The sequence below is a fragment of the Solanum verrucosum genome, unplaced genomic scaffold (genome assembly GCF_900185275.1).
Source record: "Solanum verrucosum unplaced genomic scaffold, falcon-dt-bn FXZP01000261.1, whole genome shotgun sequence".
Classification (NCBI taxonomy): Eukaryota; Viridiplantae; Streptophyta; class Magnoliopsida; order Solanales; family Solanaceae; genus Solanum; species Solanum verrucosum.
In genome coordinates, this window is record NW_026019969.1 from 12,068,366 (window position 1) to 12,084,954 (window position 16,589).

A 16,589-nucleotide genomic window follows, 5' to 3' on the forward strand; every position below is an offset into this window, starting at 1 on the left:
GGTGGAAAAATATTGAATTGAAGGATTTGAATATTAGTTGTAGGTTGGTGTGGGAGATGGTGATGGAGGTGGAGGTGAAGCATAGGTAGTTGATGGCTCGTACTTCGTAGGTGGTGGAGGTGAGGCATAGGTGGGTGTATGTTCTTCGTAGTTCGTTGGTGGTGGAGGTGAAGCATAGGTGGTTGATGGCTCGTACTTCGTAGGTGGTGGAGGTGAGTAGTATGATGATTGTTGTTCATAGGTCTTTGGTGGAGGTGGTGGAGATTCATAGTAGGGTGGAGGTGGAGACTTATAATTAGTTGGTGATTCCTCGTAATATTTTGGTGGTGGAGGTGGAGGTGGAGGTGATTTGTAGTATGAAGGTGATTTTTCATAATAAGCTGGTGGTGGTGGAGATTTGTAGTAAATTGGTGACTTGTAATATTTCGTTGGTGATGGTGAGTTGTAGTATTTAGGAGTTGGGGACTTGTAGTAGTGCTTTGAAGGAGTTGGGGACTTGTAATAGTACTTTACCGGCGTTGGTGACTTGTAGTAATGCTTTGAAGGAGTTGGTGACTTGTAGTACTTTACTGGCGATGGCGACTTGTAGTACTTTGAAGGAGTTGGCGACTTGTAGTACTTTGAAGGAGTTGGCGACTTGTAGTACTTTGAAGGAGTTGGGGACTTGTAGTACTTTGAAGGAGTTGGGGACTTGTAGTAGTGCTTAACCGGCGTTGGGGACTTGTAGTAGTGCTTAACCAGCGATGGTGACTTGTAGTAGTACTTTACTGGCGATGGCGACTTGTAGTGATACTTCGAAGGAGTATGTGACTTATAATACTTCTTTGCAATTGGCGACTTGTAGTAATGCTTTGAAGGAGTAGGTGATTTGTAATATTTTACTGGCGATGGAGACTTGTAGTAGTTGTGCTTTGAAGGTACAGGTGCTTTGTAGTATTTGTGTGATGGTGAATGTTCAACAGGTTTCTTGTAGTAAGGAGTAGGCACATGATACTTAGATGGTGATTTGTAGTACTTGTTAGAGCTGTAAGAAGGTGAGGGAGAAGTATAACCATAGGAGTAATCAGCAAAAACAGTGCTGGCTGCTAGGCAAATTGCCAAAGCAGCTGCAAGTAGGGGCAATTGCCCCAGCTTCCCTAAGCTTCTCATTTTGATATGCAAACCAAAGCTATACTTAGAGAAGAGGTAGAGAGAACTAGAAACTTGTCTTGCATATTTGAGAAGGAGCTCTGGTTTTTATACAGCATTGTGACATCGTTCTTGTTGACATTTGATGTAATGGGTTCATGGTTACCCACTAATATGAGAGCAAAGTCCAAATAAAGACTCGGTCAGCACAGAGTGGGAGGCATCCTCTTGGTAACATAAAATAAATACAATTTTTAAAAAAAATATAAAAACATAAGTACAAAGAGGAATATCACAAAGTAGTTAAAGATTTGACAATTTTTAAACAATAAACAGAAGAGAGAATGAAAACTTTACTCACTTTAACGTTAAGAATAAAGCGAGTTTAATGAGTTGAGAATGAGAATACAAATGCAAAATCTTCAAAATTAGAACTATGCCTGCTCTATATTGTCGGATATCGGTCTTTTATGAAAGCTGAAAATGTAATGCGCGATTTCTGTAACTAGAACTAGGATATACAAAAAGAACCATGATGGTCCGAGCAACTCTTAAGTAACACGTTCAACGGTCTCTGTGCTTCTACTGAAGTTCTGCTCCACCACACTAACATGTTACCGCAATGAAAATGACTCCAAAGTCATGCCTCCATCCAGATTGTTTGCAAGAAGAATATATGAATTGTTAGCAGAGAAGACATCATACATGCTTGGTATAGAATCACGCCATTGAGACTTTTTGTTGGCTTGCCACGTAAGTCAGGTATACATTCCATACGTATGAAAATGTATTGCTCACAAGCGGCTGTCAATGTAGTAATAAACATCTAGTTAGTCACTTTCTCAAATATATGTGTATATATTGGGAGTTGAGGGATCTGAACCTTAGTTTTGCCTTTGGCAAAGACTGAGGCTACAGGGCCCAGAGGCAGATGGAATGGAATGTATAATCAATTGGTTCAACTGAACCAACATTTTTTTACTCTGACCATATATGTATATTTGAAAAATTACTAAAATAGGAGCAACAAATATTAAAATTTGAATGCACAATGGCAGAAGAGCACTGGGTTCAGTGACGATAACACAAAGTTTGAACCCATCAAATTTTAAATCCTGGATTAGTCTTTGAGGAGCAGAAAAAGACATCCTAAATTGTGTAAAGTAACCTTAGAAGTCGATGAGACCTTGAGCATACCTGTAAATGAACAGGAACAAACTTGAATGTAATGAAATCACATATTGGCCAGTACATAAGACCACTGACAATGGTGGGAACCAAGTCGCGCTTGAGTCGGGCAACAATCTCTGAACTACTTTCACCTAAGGTAGCAACCAATACAAGGATTAGTGATACAAGCATCCAAAGTTAATGCCTATTGTAATTCAGAAAATAAAATTCTCAAGAGTTTGAATAGATCTTAAAAACTGTTGCAAGTTCATTCCATATAATAAAGAAGTTCGCAACACAATCAAATTCAAACTCAGCAAGCATGGTAGAAAGCTACTAAGGACTAATAAAAAACAAAAGAATAAAAAGGGGAAAGGAGCTTAATGCACTTCCTAATGCAGCTTGCAAATGAACTGACTGAGATTCTTATTTTGTGTCCAATTTTATCAACTAGATGTTCCTTTTCTAATCTTAAATTTCTTTTTCTAGTTTTTGTTGAAAATGGGGAAAAAAGTGATACAGGATTTAAGCACTATCCCTCAAACCCGAGGTTTTGAGTCAGTTTCCACCTTCACCCCTTTCTCCCTCTCATGTCACACCCTATGCCCTCCTCTCAGGGACACATGCACAAAAAGAACAGGTTCTATCTCGAAGATGATAATTACCCGAGGTCTAGATTCCTCCAGAAATATTTTACTTTGTTAACGACAGTAAGAGTACAGCCTATCAGTAAATTTAACAAGAGCAACACAGAACTTCTAAAACAGGACTCAGCTTTACCTTGTGCTACAGCATTCATGGAGAAGAAAACAGAGTTAATTGCAGGACCATAAAGTGTTTGTCCCAAAGCTATTTTTTTAAATGTTGTTATGACATCACGCTTTGGAAAGCACGTTGACAGGAAATTGAACCAGAAATGTAGTGAAGGTCCAACAATTAGCGCTCCATAACCAGCCATCCGCAATGTTCGTGTGAGATCATACTGCTCCAACAATGACCCAGCAATTGTCTGCAGAGCAGAGAGTGCAAAGAAAAGGGGGAAAAATATTAGAAACAGGCCATAATTTATTCCGTAGGTGAACCAGAATAAATAGCTACATTAAAAGAGGGAATGATAAATAAGATGGGAGAAACGCAAATTACATAATTATATGTTGAGCAAAATGTAAGAGAACTAACAGACTTTGGCATTCTAAAGTGTTATTGAACAAGATTTACAGGTATTATTTCTACACCATACGGTAGAAAGGAACTTCACAAGACTAGAAATTTCAAGTCAGTCAATGCTATGAGTAATAGAACATTAAAGCATCTTGAACAACTACTAACTACGAACCAATCAGAAAGGACGTTTAAGATCAGAATAGAAACAAAGATAGTTAATCACTTAATCCTACTTGAAGAGGACGATTTTAACTTGAGCTTTGTTATTATCAAACCATCATTAATTAAAATAAGATTACATTAACCCTCGATCTTCATCTTATATTGATCGTTTTCCTTAAGTTTGCTCTTCTATATTTAAGTTCTCTCCACAGCATCTTACTTTTCTTTTAGTATTAGAACTATTCAAACAAATCTCAACTTGCAATTTTTCAAATAACAAAGAAGCAATATCATTCTTTGTCAATTTGCACTAGTTTCTAAGAATTAACAATCCTTTTCACTTCATTATTATTTGGTGGAATCCAGTCTAGTGTAGTCTAAGGCTACATCAATCATCCAAGTCTTTAGATGCAAACAATTTGAATTACCAATAATGGTCATGATGTGAAAGAAATTGGTGCAAATCCCAACTGTCATTCAGTTTTCAGCCCAGAAAGTACTCATGGAAAGAAGGACCAGAGTCAGATATGGCAACTATGTGAAGATAATTGTGGAACTTGTGGGTTAAATGACTGAATGTGGTTGAATTGGTACATGATTATCTGTTAAAAGACAGGGGATTATAGGCAGATCCCATACCCTACTATTGCAAATGAACTTGGATGAAGTTCTAGCTTGCTTGAAAGTATGTGAAGATGAAAATAAGGAATGACGTGTTATGAAGTACTTCTCTAGATATAAAGCTAAGAAGGTTGCGTTACGTGGATAATGATTGGTCAGTGGAAATAACCAGGTTAAGTGTTATGAAAGAAGGGGAACTCACAGTCAAATCAATCCAATAAATGTGTTCTAAGGCACCTCTTTCTAATAATAATCTTCGTACTTGGCCAGGCAACTCCTAAAGAGTCTTGGCCGTGGCCCACAGGTCAAGATGGGGTGTGATTTCATTCTCGTAACTAGATGAGCACACTGCAAGACCAGACAAGTTGCTCCCTCGCCAGACAGCATATGTTATTTAAGTCAAGTCATTTCCTAAGACAGCTCCTGTTACTCTTCAACAATCCATGTTACAGTGGCACCTCACGAACTTATTCAACAAATCATATTCTTATAGATGCCTTCATCACTTGGATCCACTGTGGAGGCAGGCACAAATTAAAGGACAAACAGGAGGAATAGTGTTCAGTGTGTAGTTTGAAACTCTGGATGAAGATGATTCATAAGCCAGCCTAACTTTGAATTTTACATGCGCTAAGTTGAGTGGATTTAGGGGAGACTATAACAGATGTTGGGAAGGTACAGAACCTAAAAGGATACTTACTAGGAAATAAATGTCAAGTTTGTTCTGAACTTTATAGGTGGAAGATTTTATAAAGAAATGGATAGGCTGATATATCAAACTACTCTCCTGAATCAAAGAAGTGCATTAACATTTGAAAAGCAGAAGAGACATTTAAGAGTAGTAGGGAAAAGTTATTACTCATAGGTTGGGTTTAAGGTCACTTATTCCAAACCTAATAATAAGAGCAAATCATGGGGAACTTGGTGTTGTCTAGCTTTTGTTATTTTGTTGTAGTTACATATCTTTTTTCAGGTCTACGAACACTCCACCCTCCCCATACCCCCACTTGTGGGATTACAGGGTGTATGTTGTTAACAATGGTATGCCCTATTTCAGCTCTATGTTTAATCAGGGCGGGGCGAAAAAGTATCCCGAGGAGGAAAGAACATTTGTCTTGTTTGATTAAGAAGTTTAAAATCAAAGAATACAACAACTACTTCATAATCTCTACAAGTGAAACCATTAAACTTTGCTTTTTTCAGCCCAAATTAAAGAACAGGGTGCATTACTCTATACTCTTCAAACCACAGAAGGCAATATACAGCACGCATGATTATGTAACCTAACAATCAACTAAGTAACTTTCAAGAATCTGAAGAAAAGTACCTGTGAGGAAAAATCAGCGGCAGTAAGAATAAGGCCACAAGTGATGCTCTTGGTGATAATGGGTCGAGAGTTGAGTTTCTCTAAGTACCAACCCACTAACCCAAATTTTGAAGCAGAAGACGAAACCCCTGAAAAGAAAGCAAGAAAACTGGGATTTGACAACTCAAATTCCTTAGTTTTCCTGTAAAAAGAATGAGGTAATCGTGAATAAACTTTAGAATGTTGAAGTTGGTTCTTGATATTCCAAGATTCAATGGAGGGTCTTCTTCTACATAGATGGTGCAATGAATGGTGGGCTTTAGAACCATTTCTGAGGAAAAAAGCACACATCTTTTGTATCTGTAGAGAAACCCCAGGTGTATATTGATGGCAGAAGAGGAGTTAATATGGAAAAGGGTCTCTCCTCCTTGTTGTCAGTAGGGGAAGAGAAGTTAGTTTCCGAGTTTGTGCTTCAGGCCTTCAAAGATGGCCGCCAATAAAAAGGAGCAAAGTGTAGAAGACAAAAATAAGGTCATGGTTTACCAAGCACTTCCCTAAGTTTCATCCACGTGTATAGCTCTTTTTTTTCCTACGATAATATTTATATGATCTCGTTTTTAAGAAATAGTAATTAATTTAATTAAATAAATAAAAATAAACATCTATTTATAATAATAGAATGAATAAGTAAAAGCGGACACAAAATAAATTAGGAGGAACTTTTTCATTTTTTTTTTTGTTAGCAAGTAGTATCTTATATGGGAAATTATTAAATGAGGATTAATATTAATAAAACATTTGAGTCAAGAGAGTAGTTTTAACTTGAACTTTTGTTTTGTAACTTATCAATATACTCTTTTTAAATTTCTTGAAGCAGTATAATTCTCAAGAAGAAAATAATAATGATTTCATTGCGGTTTTCACTTGATATTACACTTAATTAATGTTTTTATTCTTAACTTTTAGAGTTAGATTATATGATTTACCTAAACTTAAAATATGTACATTTTGAAGGCAATTATAAAGGCTCATATTAAAATTATTTTACTCTTTTTTTTTTCCAATTAAACGTGTGAAACTTTATATGAAAAAGTCTTTTGTCCATCTCTTTTGCAAAATAAAGTGATATGTAGTATTACTTTTCACACCTTTTTTTCTCCAATTAAATTATAAATAAAATTTTAAACATGAAAAAGTTTTTTGTCCCATTTCTTTTTCGCAGAATAAAAGTTGGGTTGGATCATGGGTGAAGCATACATTATACAATCGGTTCATTATTTCCCTTGTTTGGTATATGCCGATGCTATTACTTAAATTAAAGGGCTAACCCATCGGTGGCCCCCTAAACTTGGCACGATCTTTCACTTAGACACTTCAACTGAAGGATTTTCATTTTAAACACCTAACGTAGGGTTCCCATGTGTTACTTTAACACTTTTTACACAGACATCTGTTGACCATAAGCGCGTGCAAGACAACCGTTCTACGTGGATTAACTGACCAATTATATGATGCCAACTCTTAAACCTCTTTACACGTCGTTTTTTTTCAAACTAAAAGAAAAATGGAACCATTTTTGTGATTTTTCAACTTCCTTCTTACGATTCTCTCTCTTCTCCGAGAAAACCCTAGGTAAATCTCCCTTCTCGTCACATGTATTTCTTTGTTTTTTCTTCAATTCGTTGTTAGTAATAACCATTGTTGTATTTTATGTCGCCATTTTTCAGGTTTAAGGTTGTATTGACGAGGTATCGGGCTGTGCGACATTGGAGAAATTGAAGAAATTAAAGGTAATGGTGTATTTTGTTTTCTACCTTTGTTTTTGTTTTCTTCAAGAAGGTGTATATTGTTGTTGAAGGTGTATATTGTTGTTGATTCCACTTTTTTTATTTTCAGTTTTAATATAGGTTTTGGCTGGTAAAGTAAGGGGCTTTTTGGGTATTTCCTTTTATTGGGGTCTTCTTTTTGAGATATGGACAGCTATATTTTAACTTGTTTTCATCATGGGGGGTGTGTTGTTGGAAACCCTAACCCTACTTACCAACGAGAAATAGATGTATTTGGTGTTGGCATAGATAAAGACCATTTTAGTCTTGTCGAGTTTCTTTCCTACACTAAAGACCTTGGGTATACAAATGTGAAGGGATTTTACTGTGAAGATAACAATGAATTAGTTCAAGTTACTTCTGATACTCAATTGTTAGAATTTGTGAAAGACTTGGTAGATGGTGATGAGTTTCATGTGTATGTGGTCCATGAAGTTGATGAATTGGAAGAATTGCCTTCTCCAACTGGTCTTTTACCATGGTCTGATACTGTTGATGAATCTGTGGGTATAAATACTGAGGGAACTGTGGAGAATGATTCTGATTTGAATGGAGTTGATACAGAACTGCCTAGAGGTAATACAAATCAAAATGAAGCTGAATCAGATCTGCCTAGTAGTGACACAGATGTAGATGTTATTCCAGATGAAAATGATTCAGATGTTGATGAAGAATTGAGGTCCCTTAGGGCTGAAAGGAGAAACAAAAGAAATCCTAATCTTAGGAAGAAAAGAGATAGGGAGAAGAAAACAATAACTAAATAGGTACCAATAGGTGAGGCTGGTGTGGATAGAGGTTTTGAAGATATTGGAATAAATAAAAAGGATAGATATGTTGGCAGATTGGGAGGAGATGAGAAGTATATTGATAGCTCAGAATGTGATAGTGATGATAGCACTGATATACTAGATGCAGAAGCTGTTGGAGGTGTTGATCTACCAGGTAGAAGAAACAGCAAAAAGGTCAGGTATGATGACCAATGTACTGTTGCTATTTTTGAACTTGGAATGATTTTTGAGAATGCTAAGGAAAATAGAAAGGCTTTGGCAAAATATGCTGTTGAAAAAAATTATCAGATTAAGTTAAGGCCTAATGAAGCTCATAGAGTGAGAGCTAAATGTAAATTCAAAGAAAAATGCAAATGGTTGTGTTATGGTGCTATTGATAGGGATTCTGGTAACTTTATGATTAAAAATTATTATCCTATACACAAGTGTTTACCTTCAAATAAGAACAAAATGTGTACAACTAAGTTCCTAGCAAGTAGATTCAAGGATGAAATAACTAAACAACCATCTTTGAGGATTTGGGAAATACAAGAGTTGTGCAGGGAGGAGTTAGGACTAAAAGTGGGTAGAACAATTTGTTACAAAGCAAAGATGATGATTCTTAGAGAAAACATGGGTGACTGGAATATGGAATTTGCAAGGTTATGTGATTATGCTGAAGTCATAAAACAAACCAATCCTGGTAGTTCTGTTTGGGTAAGGATGGATAGAGAAACCGTACCAGGAAAGAATTTGTTTGTGTATTTCTATGTATGCTTGGATGCATTGAAGAAAGGGTGGAAGGAAGGATGTAGAAGAATAATAGGATTTGATGGATGTTTCTTAAAGGGTGCTTGTAAGGGTGAACTTCTTGTAGCAGTTGGAAGAAATGGAAACAATCAGATGTTTCCTATAGCCTGGGCAGTTGTGGACAAGGAGACTAAACATAGTTGGAGTTTCTTTATCAACTACTTGAAAGAGGACCTGCAGTTGGGTACTGGACAGGGGCTTACTGTAATGTCAGATATGCAGAAGATAATTGTCTATTACTTTGATAATTGTAGATATATAGAAATGTATTTTCTTTCTTGAATTGTATTGAATTATATTTTATTGTAGGGTCTTCAAGCAGCTGTTGGTGAACTGCTGCCAAATGCTGAAGTTAGAATGTGTGCTAGACACATCTGGTCTAATTGGAGTAAAAGATGGAAGGGGGAGGAAAGGAGAAAACAATTCTGGAGATGTTCGAAGGCAACTTTTGAAGTGAAGTACAGTGAGGAGCTTTACAAAATGAGCAGACTTGGTAATGAAATTAATGATGATTTATTGCATTATCCACAAGTATCATGGGTTCGAGCATTCTTTCAAGAGCATTCCAAATGTGATGCAGTTGAAAATAACATGTGTGAAACCTTTAACTCATGGATCTTATCATGTAGACACAAATCTATAATAACCATGTTGGAGGAAATTAGGAGAAAATTAATGACTAGAACTGTGGATATGGTTAAGTTTGCTGACACATGGATATGTGATATTGCACCTATGGCTAGACTTATGTTGGAGGAGAATAAGGAAAAGTCTAGGGCATGCAAGGTGCTGTGGAATGCTGATGTTGGATTTGAGATTGGAGAAGGGCAGTATAGGCATACAGTCAACTTGACTAATAGAGTTTGTAGCTGTAGAACTTGGCAATTGAGAGGTATTCCTTGCCAACATGCTATTTCTGCTTTGTATCATATAGAACAGGAACCTGAACCACTTGTGGAGCATTGGTATAGGAAGGATACATTCTTAAAGGCTTATAGTCATTTTATTCAACCAATTTCAAATATGAAGATGTGGCCTGAAACTAACAATCCAAGGATTGAGCCTCCTAAACCTAAGCAAATGCCTGGTAGACCTCCAAGAAATAGAAGAAAGAGTAAAGATGAATCAAGAAAGAAGTATGGAAAGATGTCCAAACAAGGGTTGAAAATTACTTGTTCCAAGTGTAAACAACAAGGCCACAACAAGAAATATTGCAAGGTAAATTAACTTATTATTTGTTTGTGCCTTTTTAAAATTCTTCTTGAATGTAATGAACAAACTTTATGTTTGATATTTAGGTTGGTGTCCATACTTCACAACCAGCTAGCCACAGTTCACAATTTACTGCTGGTCAAAGTTCACAAGGAAGTTGCCATCCTGAACCAACAAGCTCCTTCCAACCTGGACCAACAAGATTCAACCAACCTGCTTCAACAACATCAAACAGTCATGCTTCTTCAACAACAGTTTGTGGTGATACCAGTAGAGTTAAGAGGGCAAGGGAAACTGCAAAAACAAGCCAACCACCACCATTTGTGGATACAAGTATTCCTGTTACAAGAGGAATAACCAGTCAACTACCTACAAAGACAAGACAAACTGCTGGACAAAAAAGAGAAAGAGTTGCAACTGGTGAAGATTCTGCAAAAGGGGGGCCAACTAATGGTGGATCAAGTAATGTTGGATTTGGCATCTATACAAGTGCAAGTGGAACCCAAATGCTAAACGTAAGTTTGTCACAAACTGTCTCTGAAATGAATGCAAGTTTATATATTAATTTTGGTTTTTTCTTCAAAAAACTGCCTGGGACTTCAAGTCAAAGGATTCTACCAACAGGTTTAAGTTATAAGGATGCAAGTTTAACGGGTATAGACCTTGGTTTTAAGCCTAGAGGCTTGAGATGGAAAAACAAGGATGCTGTCACCACTTCCCAATTGCAGCAAATGGCAAACAAAAAGAAGAAGTAGCATCAACTTAGAATAGGTTGATTTTGGGCCCTTATTTTGGTACTAGTAAACACTTTTTGTGAAGGTTGTATGTAGCTTTTGATTATGCTAACTTTATTTTGGGGACCTTATTTTGGTACACTTTTTTTGAAGGTTGTAGCCTTGAATGGTATGTAGCATAATGCTAACTTTGAGCTCATTATGGAGCATGCAAATATAACTGTTTATGTTTTATGTGTAATTTGGCTATTTGATTTTGGTGTTAGTGAGAACGAATTTGAGATTTGTATGTAGCCAAAAAACCAATTTTACTGCAACAACAACATAGAATTTCATTGAATCCAAAATGCACATTTACATCGAAAATTTACAGCAACAACAACATCAAAATACTACTAGATCGAACACCAAATACAACATCAAAATACTACTAGATCGAACACCTCAAGAACACTAACAATTAGGCTTCAATTTCCATATTCCAAACATCAGCAACCCAGTAGCAACGACACCAACAATAAATATATTTTTTGCTCACTTTAATTTTTCATCAAAAGCATTGACTTTCTTCAACAATCCCCACATTACCCTGTTTGCTTGTGGAGGGTGTCGATCTTCATACCAAAGAAAATAGTCACAACCACCCATTTTCTATAAAACCAATCAAAAAGAATTAGATGCTAACAATTAATCATCTAATTGACTTGAAAAAAATAAGCGAACAAAGAATTTTACCTTTGAAATTCTACAAGTAAAAAATCTACGCCCTGGATTTAATTGGGTCCATGAAGTCTTTAATAGTGCTTCATTACCACACCTACAATATCGACCTTCATCCACAGATGCCATGGAAGAATTAGAGAAGCTCGACATGAAATTATTAAGGGCCAAGAATTAAAGAAAGGCTAAAGAAGAGAGAAATTGGAAAAGAATAGACAAATTGGGATCTTAGTTATGGTACAATTGGAGAAAAAATAATATAAATAGATGATATGGAGTAATATTACCGTTGGGGACGCCACATCAGACGAAATTTTGATGTTTACGCGCCTTGAATGAGTGAAAATCACGCGACACTCCACCTGTGCAAAAAGTGTTAAAGTAACACATGGGAACCCTACGTTAGGTGTTTAAAATGAAAATCCTTCGGTTGAGGTGTCTAAGTGAAAGATCGTGCCAAGTTTAGGGGGCCACCGATGGGTTAGCCCTAAATTAAAATCTACAATTTTATTTTTAGTTCATTTAAGAAGGAACAATTAAGCGTTGCAATAATTAGCACCGCCCGTACAGATGTCAGTTCACATGACGAAAGGGTTTCCAGCATTTTAGTTGACAGCCACGTCAGTAGCAACTTTTGACACGATTCCGTACTTCCATTCTCCTTTTAACACGTGTCCAGGACCTCCTTCCAGCTTACTTTGTGAGTCCTCCAAGTTTTGAATATTTTTAGGATGACCCCATTCTTCAAATTTAGCTTCACGTGCCAAATTGTCAAAAAGTACTTTTTATACCTCACATGAATCTTACTTTGTAATTTATTATTTTTTTAATAACAAGTCAACATTATGTTTACCTGTTCTGATAGCTAACACATATCAACAACAACTAATATATAGGGTCGTTTGGTTTGAAAATGAGTTATGATGAAATAAGTTATGTTGGAATAAGTTGTGATGAAATTATTTCTTATTGAGTGTTTGATTTGTTGTATTCAAAATAATATATATTGATAAATTTTAAGAACAACTTATTTGTTTACAAAATTACCCTTCACTTTATTTATTTTTTAAAACTTTCTTTGCGAGCTTTAGTTATTTATTTTTTAAAATAAAACTTTTATTTTATTTAACATAAATATTTTTGTTTATGTATTCCCATGATAAGTACCGTGTGTATTTAAAAATATAACTTTTTTTTATTTAGCTTAAAAATAGAACTTCCTCTTTAGTTTGTTAAAGAGAAGAAAATTTATGAGAAATCAAAACAAAATAAACATAAGAATTAGTCAAATAAAAATTATATTTATATAGTGTAATTTTTTAATAGAAAAATATTAATGATTATCATAAAAATAAGTAGTAGTAAATATTATTATACATGGTATTAAAAATAATGTAAATATAAATAAATGTAAAAAATGATGTATAAAAAGGATTTAAAGGGATATATTTGTCATTTACCTATTTTATCCCGGGATAAGTTATCCCGAGATTACTATACCACCCAATATGAGGGATAACTTATCCCGATACTAATTCATAATCCTGGAACAAGTTATCCTAAGTTTTCCAACCAAACAAGGAAATAAAGGCTACTTAAAATTTATACCGGGATTAACTTCCCTTATCCATTACACCAAACGACCCCATAGTGTTATCGCCTCATGGAGTAGGTAAGTACCCTCCATTCATAAGTCATAACCAAAATTTTCGAGTACATAAATCCGATCCGAATAAAAAAATAAAAGGAAGTTTGATTAGGAAGCACATCAATTTGATACGACATAAAAATAGATTGTTCTTGAAGAAAATATTTCACTCCAAAACCATCAAGCACTTAATTTCAAAATTCAGCAAGACAAATACATTCTCTGCTGCCAAGTTATCAGTGAAGGTGATGAATTTAAAGAACCTTATGTATCATGAAGTGCATTCGACTTGAGATTTTTAATTTCAGTAACACTGTCAAACTACATATACAATACATAAAGATATAATAGCAACCTTGTGAAGACTGTTGTCAAACTATACTTCAACTTCTTTGCATCCAAAGTCATATGGCACTAGTCCTTTCAGTTCAGGTCCATTGAGTCTGTTGTGTGCAAAACTGAAACAAAAGGAATGTCATCAAGAGTTGCATTGATTGCTCATTTTACTACAAGTAGAACTACTAACAACACACAACATTGAGGAAGAAAAAATCTGAATCTACCATTGAATTGCACTATATAGTAAAGGTCCCAACATATGTGTAAGTCACGAATCAGGACAGCTCCTTCGGAGTTTGATGTTGTGATACTGGTTCTAGCTCAAATATCACAGCTTTACCTATAAATATGACATATCCTAATCGTTGGAGGTCTCAAGTTCGAAACCCCTTGCTAGCGAAAGCAAGGGGTTTGCCTTCTGAGTCGAGCTCATCGCATCAGGCTTGCCTAGTGCGGGTTACCTCTCCTATGTGGTTTGCGAGCTATTGCATAGGAGCGGGGGTTTTACCCTGTGCGCACCCAAAGAATAGCGGCTGCGGGTTTTTCTTGTCATAAAAAAAAAAGAATGAGAGATTTGATGAACTGGAACATTGGGGGTTGTAACTTGTATGTGTCATCCGATTTCAATAAGACAAGGTCAATGAATGGTTTGAGGATTAAGCTCAGAACCTGTGTCTATGAACCTCAAAGCACATTTTTAGCATGATGCAACCCGTCATTTAATAGATTTCTTTCTCCCCCAGTAACACAGCTAACAGAATGAAGCTCAAAACAACCTTCACCAATAAAATTGGCAGTACCATATCAAGGGATAGTTAAGAGGATCAGTGAAAATGTAAGCAAATTTTCAAGAAAGAAGAAATAATGATTACCCTTCCATAGGAAAGCTTCCAAAGGGTCCATCAGCAGGGATTGTTCCACAAAGATTGTTGTTAGAAACATCACTGCAGCAATGCAATAAACAAATACACTCAAGCAGAAATCAACGCCATATTGTTTGATTGTCCTTTTCTGTTTCATGGTGTAAATACGAAGGTAATAACAGCAGATATGAATTTGAGAACTTACAATACTTTAAGGTTGGGGAGTGTCGTAAGTTCCCTTGGAATCGAACCAGTTAGTTTGTTGTCATTTAACCGTCTGTAGTCATAGCATAAAAAAGATTCAATCTTAATAACATCACATCAAATATCTACTAAAAATGTCATACTCATGAATTATTCAATGAGAATACTTACAAAAATCTAAGAGACTTCAATTTAGCAAAAGATTTGGGAATGTTGCCTTCAAATCTATTGCCATATAGGTCCATGCTAATAAGATTTTCCAGATCACCAAATTCCTTTGGGATTTCCCCTTCTATGTTATTACTATAAAGTTCCCTGCAATTCAGGATAAAGTTTGTCCATCATCTTAAAGATCAGATAGATAGACTTGCAAGCAAAGAAAACACACAAAAGATTGAACTGTTAATCACAGAAACAACATTAATCATGTGATACATAGCTATTTCTTTGTCTAAAAAACGCCCCTTTTTCTACAACGTTTTCGTTACTTTATCCACGGTTTCAGTACAGCCAACAAGAGATACTAAACTGAGACAAGAAACAAAAATACAAGAAAAGAGATAAACAAAGAAATATACAGGTACTGTAGATTCTTGAGTTCACCAAGCTCTGGTCCTAAAGTTCCAGAAATATTAGAATTGCCCAAATCCCTGCAAATTCCAAAAAAATTTAAAAATCATAAGAATTGTCAATTACTATCAACAACAAGGAGGCTAGAATGTACCAGACTTAAGGCTACATTCAAATCAAGAATAAAAAAAGAAAAAGAAAAAATCAAGACTCTCTTACAGGCGAATAACATTATTATCTGAGTCACAGGTAACATGAAACCATGTACAAGGATTTACAAGTGTAGGGTCCCAGCTTTGTAGAACATTTTTTGGGTCAGAAAGTTTGGTTCTCAAAGAATGCAAAGCAGTACCTGCAAAACAAAAACAAAATAAAAAAAAAAGAATTTGAGTAAGAGGGTCCATTTCAAGATTGAACCTTTTTCTTTCTTTTATACAAATATTTCCATTTCCAAGATTTTAACTCAAACCCCATGAACTAAAAAGAAGAAAAAAACAAAGAGGGGTTCGCAAAGCTGAAATCTTTAAACCCTAAGAAAACATGGGAAACTTGAATTAGCAGGAATTACCTTCAGAATTTGTGGAGAAGGCAGGGGGAATACAAAGAATGATTTGGAAGAAGAAGAAGAAGAAAAAGTAGGAAGGAGAAGCCATTGAAAAAATGGAGAAACAATGGAAGTGATGAGTCAAGAAGTTTTAGGCCAAAGAAGAAAGTACATGTAGTAGTGGTAGAACCAATAGGGGTGTTACATAAGAGAGAGATAGAGAGAGAGAGGTCAAGTCAAATTTGGAAGCTGTAAAATACTGTTGAGTGTTGAGTGTTTGTACAACTGTTGAGTACTTTGTACAAGTTATTACTATTAAAGTGAGAAAATGAGACCAGTGTTCACTGCTCAGTTCTGTTGTTCACACTATCACTGTGAGATTTTCCACAAGGACTTTCCTCCTGTCTCAACTCTCAACTGATATAATTGTCTACCAAATGCCAAACCACAAAATTAAAAGGGGTTAAGTATTTAATTTCCTAATTTTTAAGTATTTATGTGAACTCAAATCCAACATTGTTGATTGAATGTCATCTCAACCATTTCACTATACTCTCAATAATTACATTCAAATTTATGTAAGCATTTAATATTAAGAACAAAATTGGGGGGGTTGGGAGGGGGTGTGGATTGTTTTTTTTTTTTTGGATTTAACGGCTTTATCATGTAATTGAATATATTTTCTTGGATAAATCCAGTTTGATTTCAAGAGATTGCTATAAGTCGGTTGAGATAATTTCATCTACATGATTTTAGATTTACTTCATTTTTAGTAAATAACAACAATGTATTAATTGAATG

General features: G+C 35.5%; 3 protein-coding genes across 3 annotated transcripts; all 3 read right to left on the reverse strand.

Moving 5' to 3' along the window:
- Window positions 1-33: 33 nt before the first annotated feature.
- Window positions 34-1,197, reverse strand: LOC125815772 (extensin-2-like). Its single transcript, XM_049495325.1, has 2 exons — window positions 230-1,197; window positions 34-136 (listed from the first exon to the last, which is right to left on the reverse strand). The coding sequence occupies exons 1-2, from the start codon at window positions 1,147-1,149 to the stop codon at window positions 34-36; spliced, it is 1,023 nt and encodes a 340-aa protein (XP_049351282.1). The 5' UTR covers window positions 1,150-1,197.
- Window positions 1,198-1,549: 352 nt separating this feature from the next.
- Window positions 1,550-6,062, reverse strand: LOC125815775 (uncharacterized). The gene is made up of 4 exons (XM_049495328.1): window positions 5,573-6,062; window positions 3,079-3,307; window positions 2,326-2,450; window positions 1,550-1,932 (listed from the first exon to the last, which is right to left on the reverse strand). Exons 1-4 carry the CDS (start codon window positions 5,900-5,902, stop codon window positions 1,849-1,851), a joined length of 768 nt encoding a protein of 255 aa, XP_049351285.1. The 5' UTR covers window positions 5,903-6,062; the 3' UTR covers window positions 1,550-1,848.
- A 7,475-nt stretch (window positions 6,063-13,537) lies between these two features.
- LOC125815776 (leucine-rich repeat protein 1-like) lies at window positions 13,538-16,048 on the reverse strand. Its single transcript, XM_049495329.1, has 7 exons — window positions 15,813-16,048; window positions 15,464-15,596; window positions 15,253-15,324; window positions 14,846-14,989; window positions 14,676-14,747; window positions 14,480-14,551; window positions 13,538-13,726 (listed from the first exon to the last, which is right to left on the reverse strand). Exons 1-7 carry the CDS (start codon window positions 15,895-15,897, stop codon window positions 13,645-13,647), a joined length of 660 nt encoding a protein of 219 aa, XP_049351286.1. The 5' UTR covers window positions 15,898-16,048; the 3' UTR covers window positions 13,538-13,644.
- Between the last annotated feature and the right edge of the window lie 541 nt (window positions 16,049-16,589).

Bases quoted from the DNA above. Each gene is read 5' to 3' on its own strand.
- LOC125815776 (XM_049495329.1), bottom strand. From the start codon at position 15,897: ATGGCTTCTCCTTCCTACTTTTTCTTCTTCTTCTTCTTCCAAATCATT. The intron at 15,325-15,463 runs GTAAGAGAGTCT...TGGAATTTGCAG, and splicing joins GATAATAATGTTATTCGCCT to GGATTTGGGCAATTCTAATA. The intron at 14,552-14,675 runs GTAAGTTCTCAA...GCATTGCTGCAG, and splicing joins CTCCCCAACCTTAAAGTATT to TGATGTTTCTAACAACAATC.
- LOC125815775 (XM_049495328.1), bottom strand. From the start codon at position 5,902: ATGTGTGCTTTTTTCCTCAGAAATGGTTCTAAAGCCCACCATTCATTG. The intron at 3,308-5,572 runs GTACTTTTCTTC...TCTGCTCTGCAG, and splicing joins CCGCTGATTTTTCCTCACAG to ACAATTGCTGGGTCATTGTT. The intron at 2,451-3,078 runs GTAAAGCTGAGT...TTGCTACCTTAG, and splicing joins CATGAATGCTGTAGCACAAG to GTGAAAGTAGTTCAGAGATT.
- LOC125815772 (XM_049495325.1), bottom strand. From the start codon at position 1,149: ATGAGAAGCTTAGGGAAGCTGGGGCAATTGCCCCTACTTGCAGCTGCT. The intron at 137-229 runs ATCATCATACTA...CGAAGAACATAC, and splicing joins CCAAAGACCTATGAACAACA to ACCCACCTATGCCTCACCTC.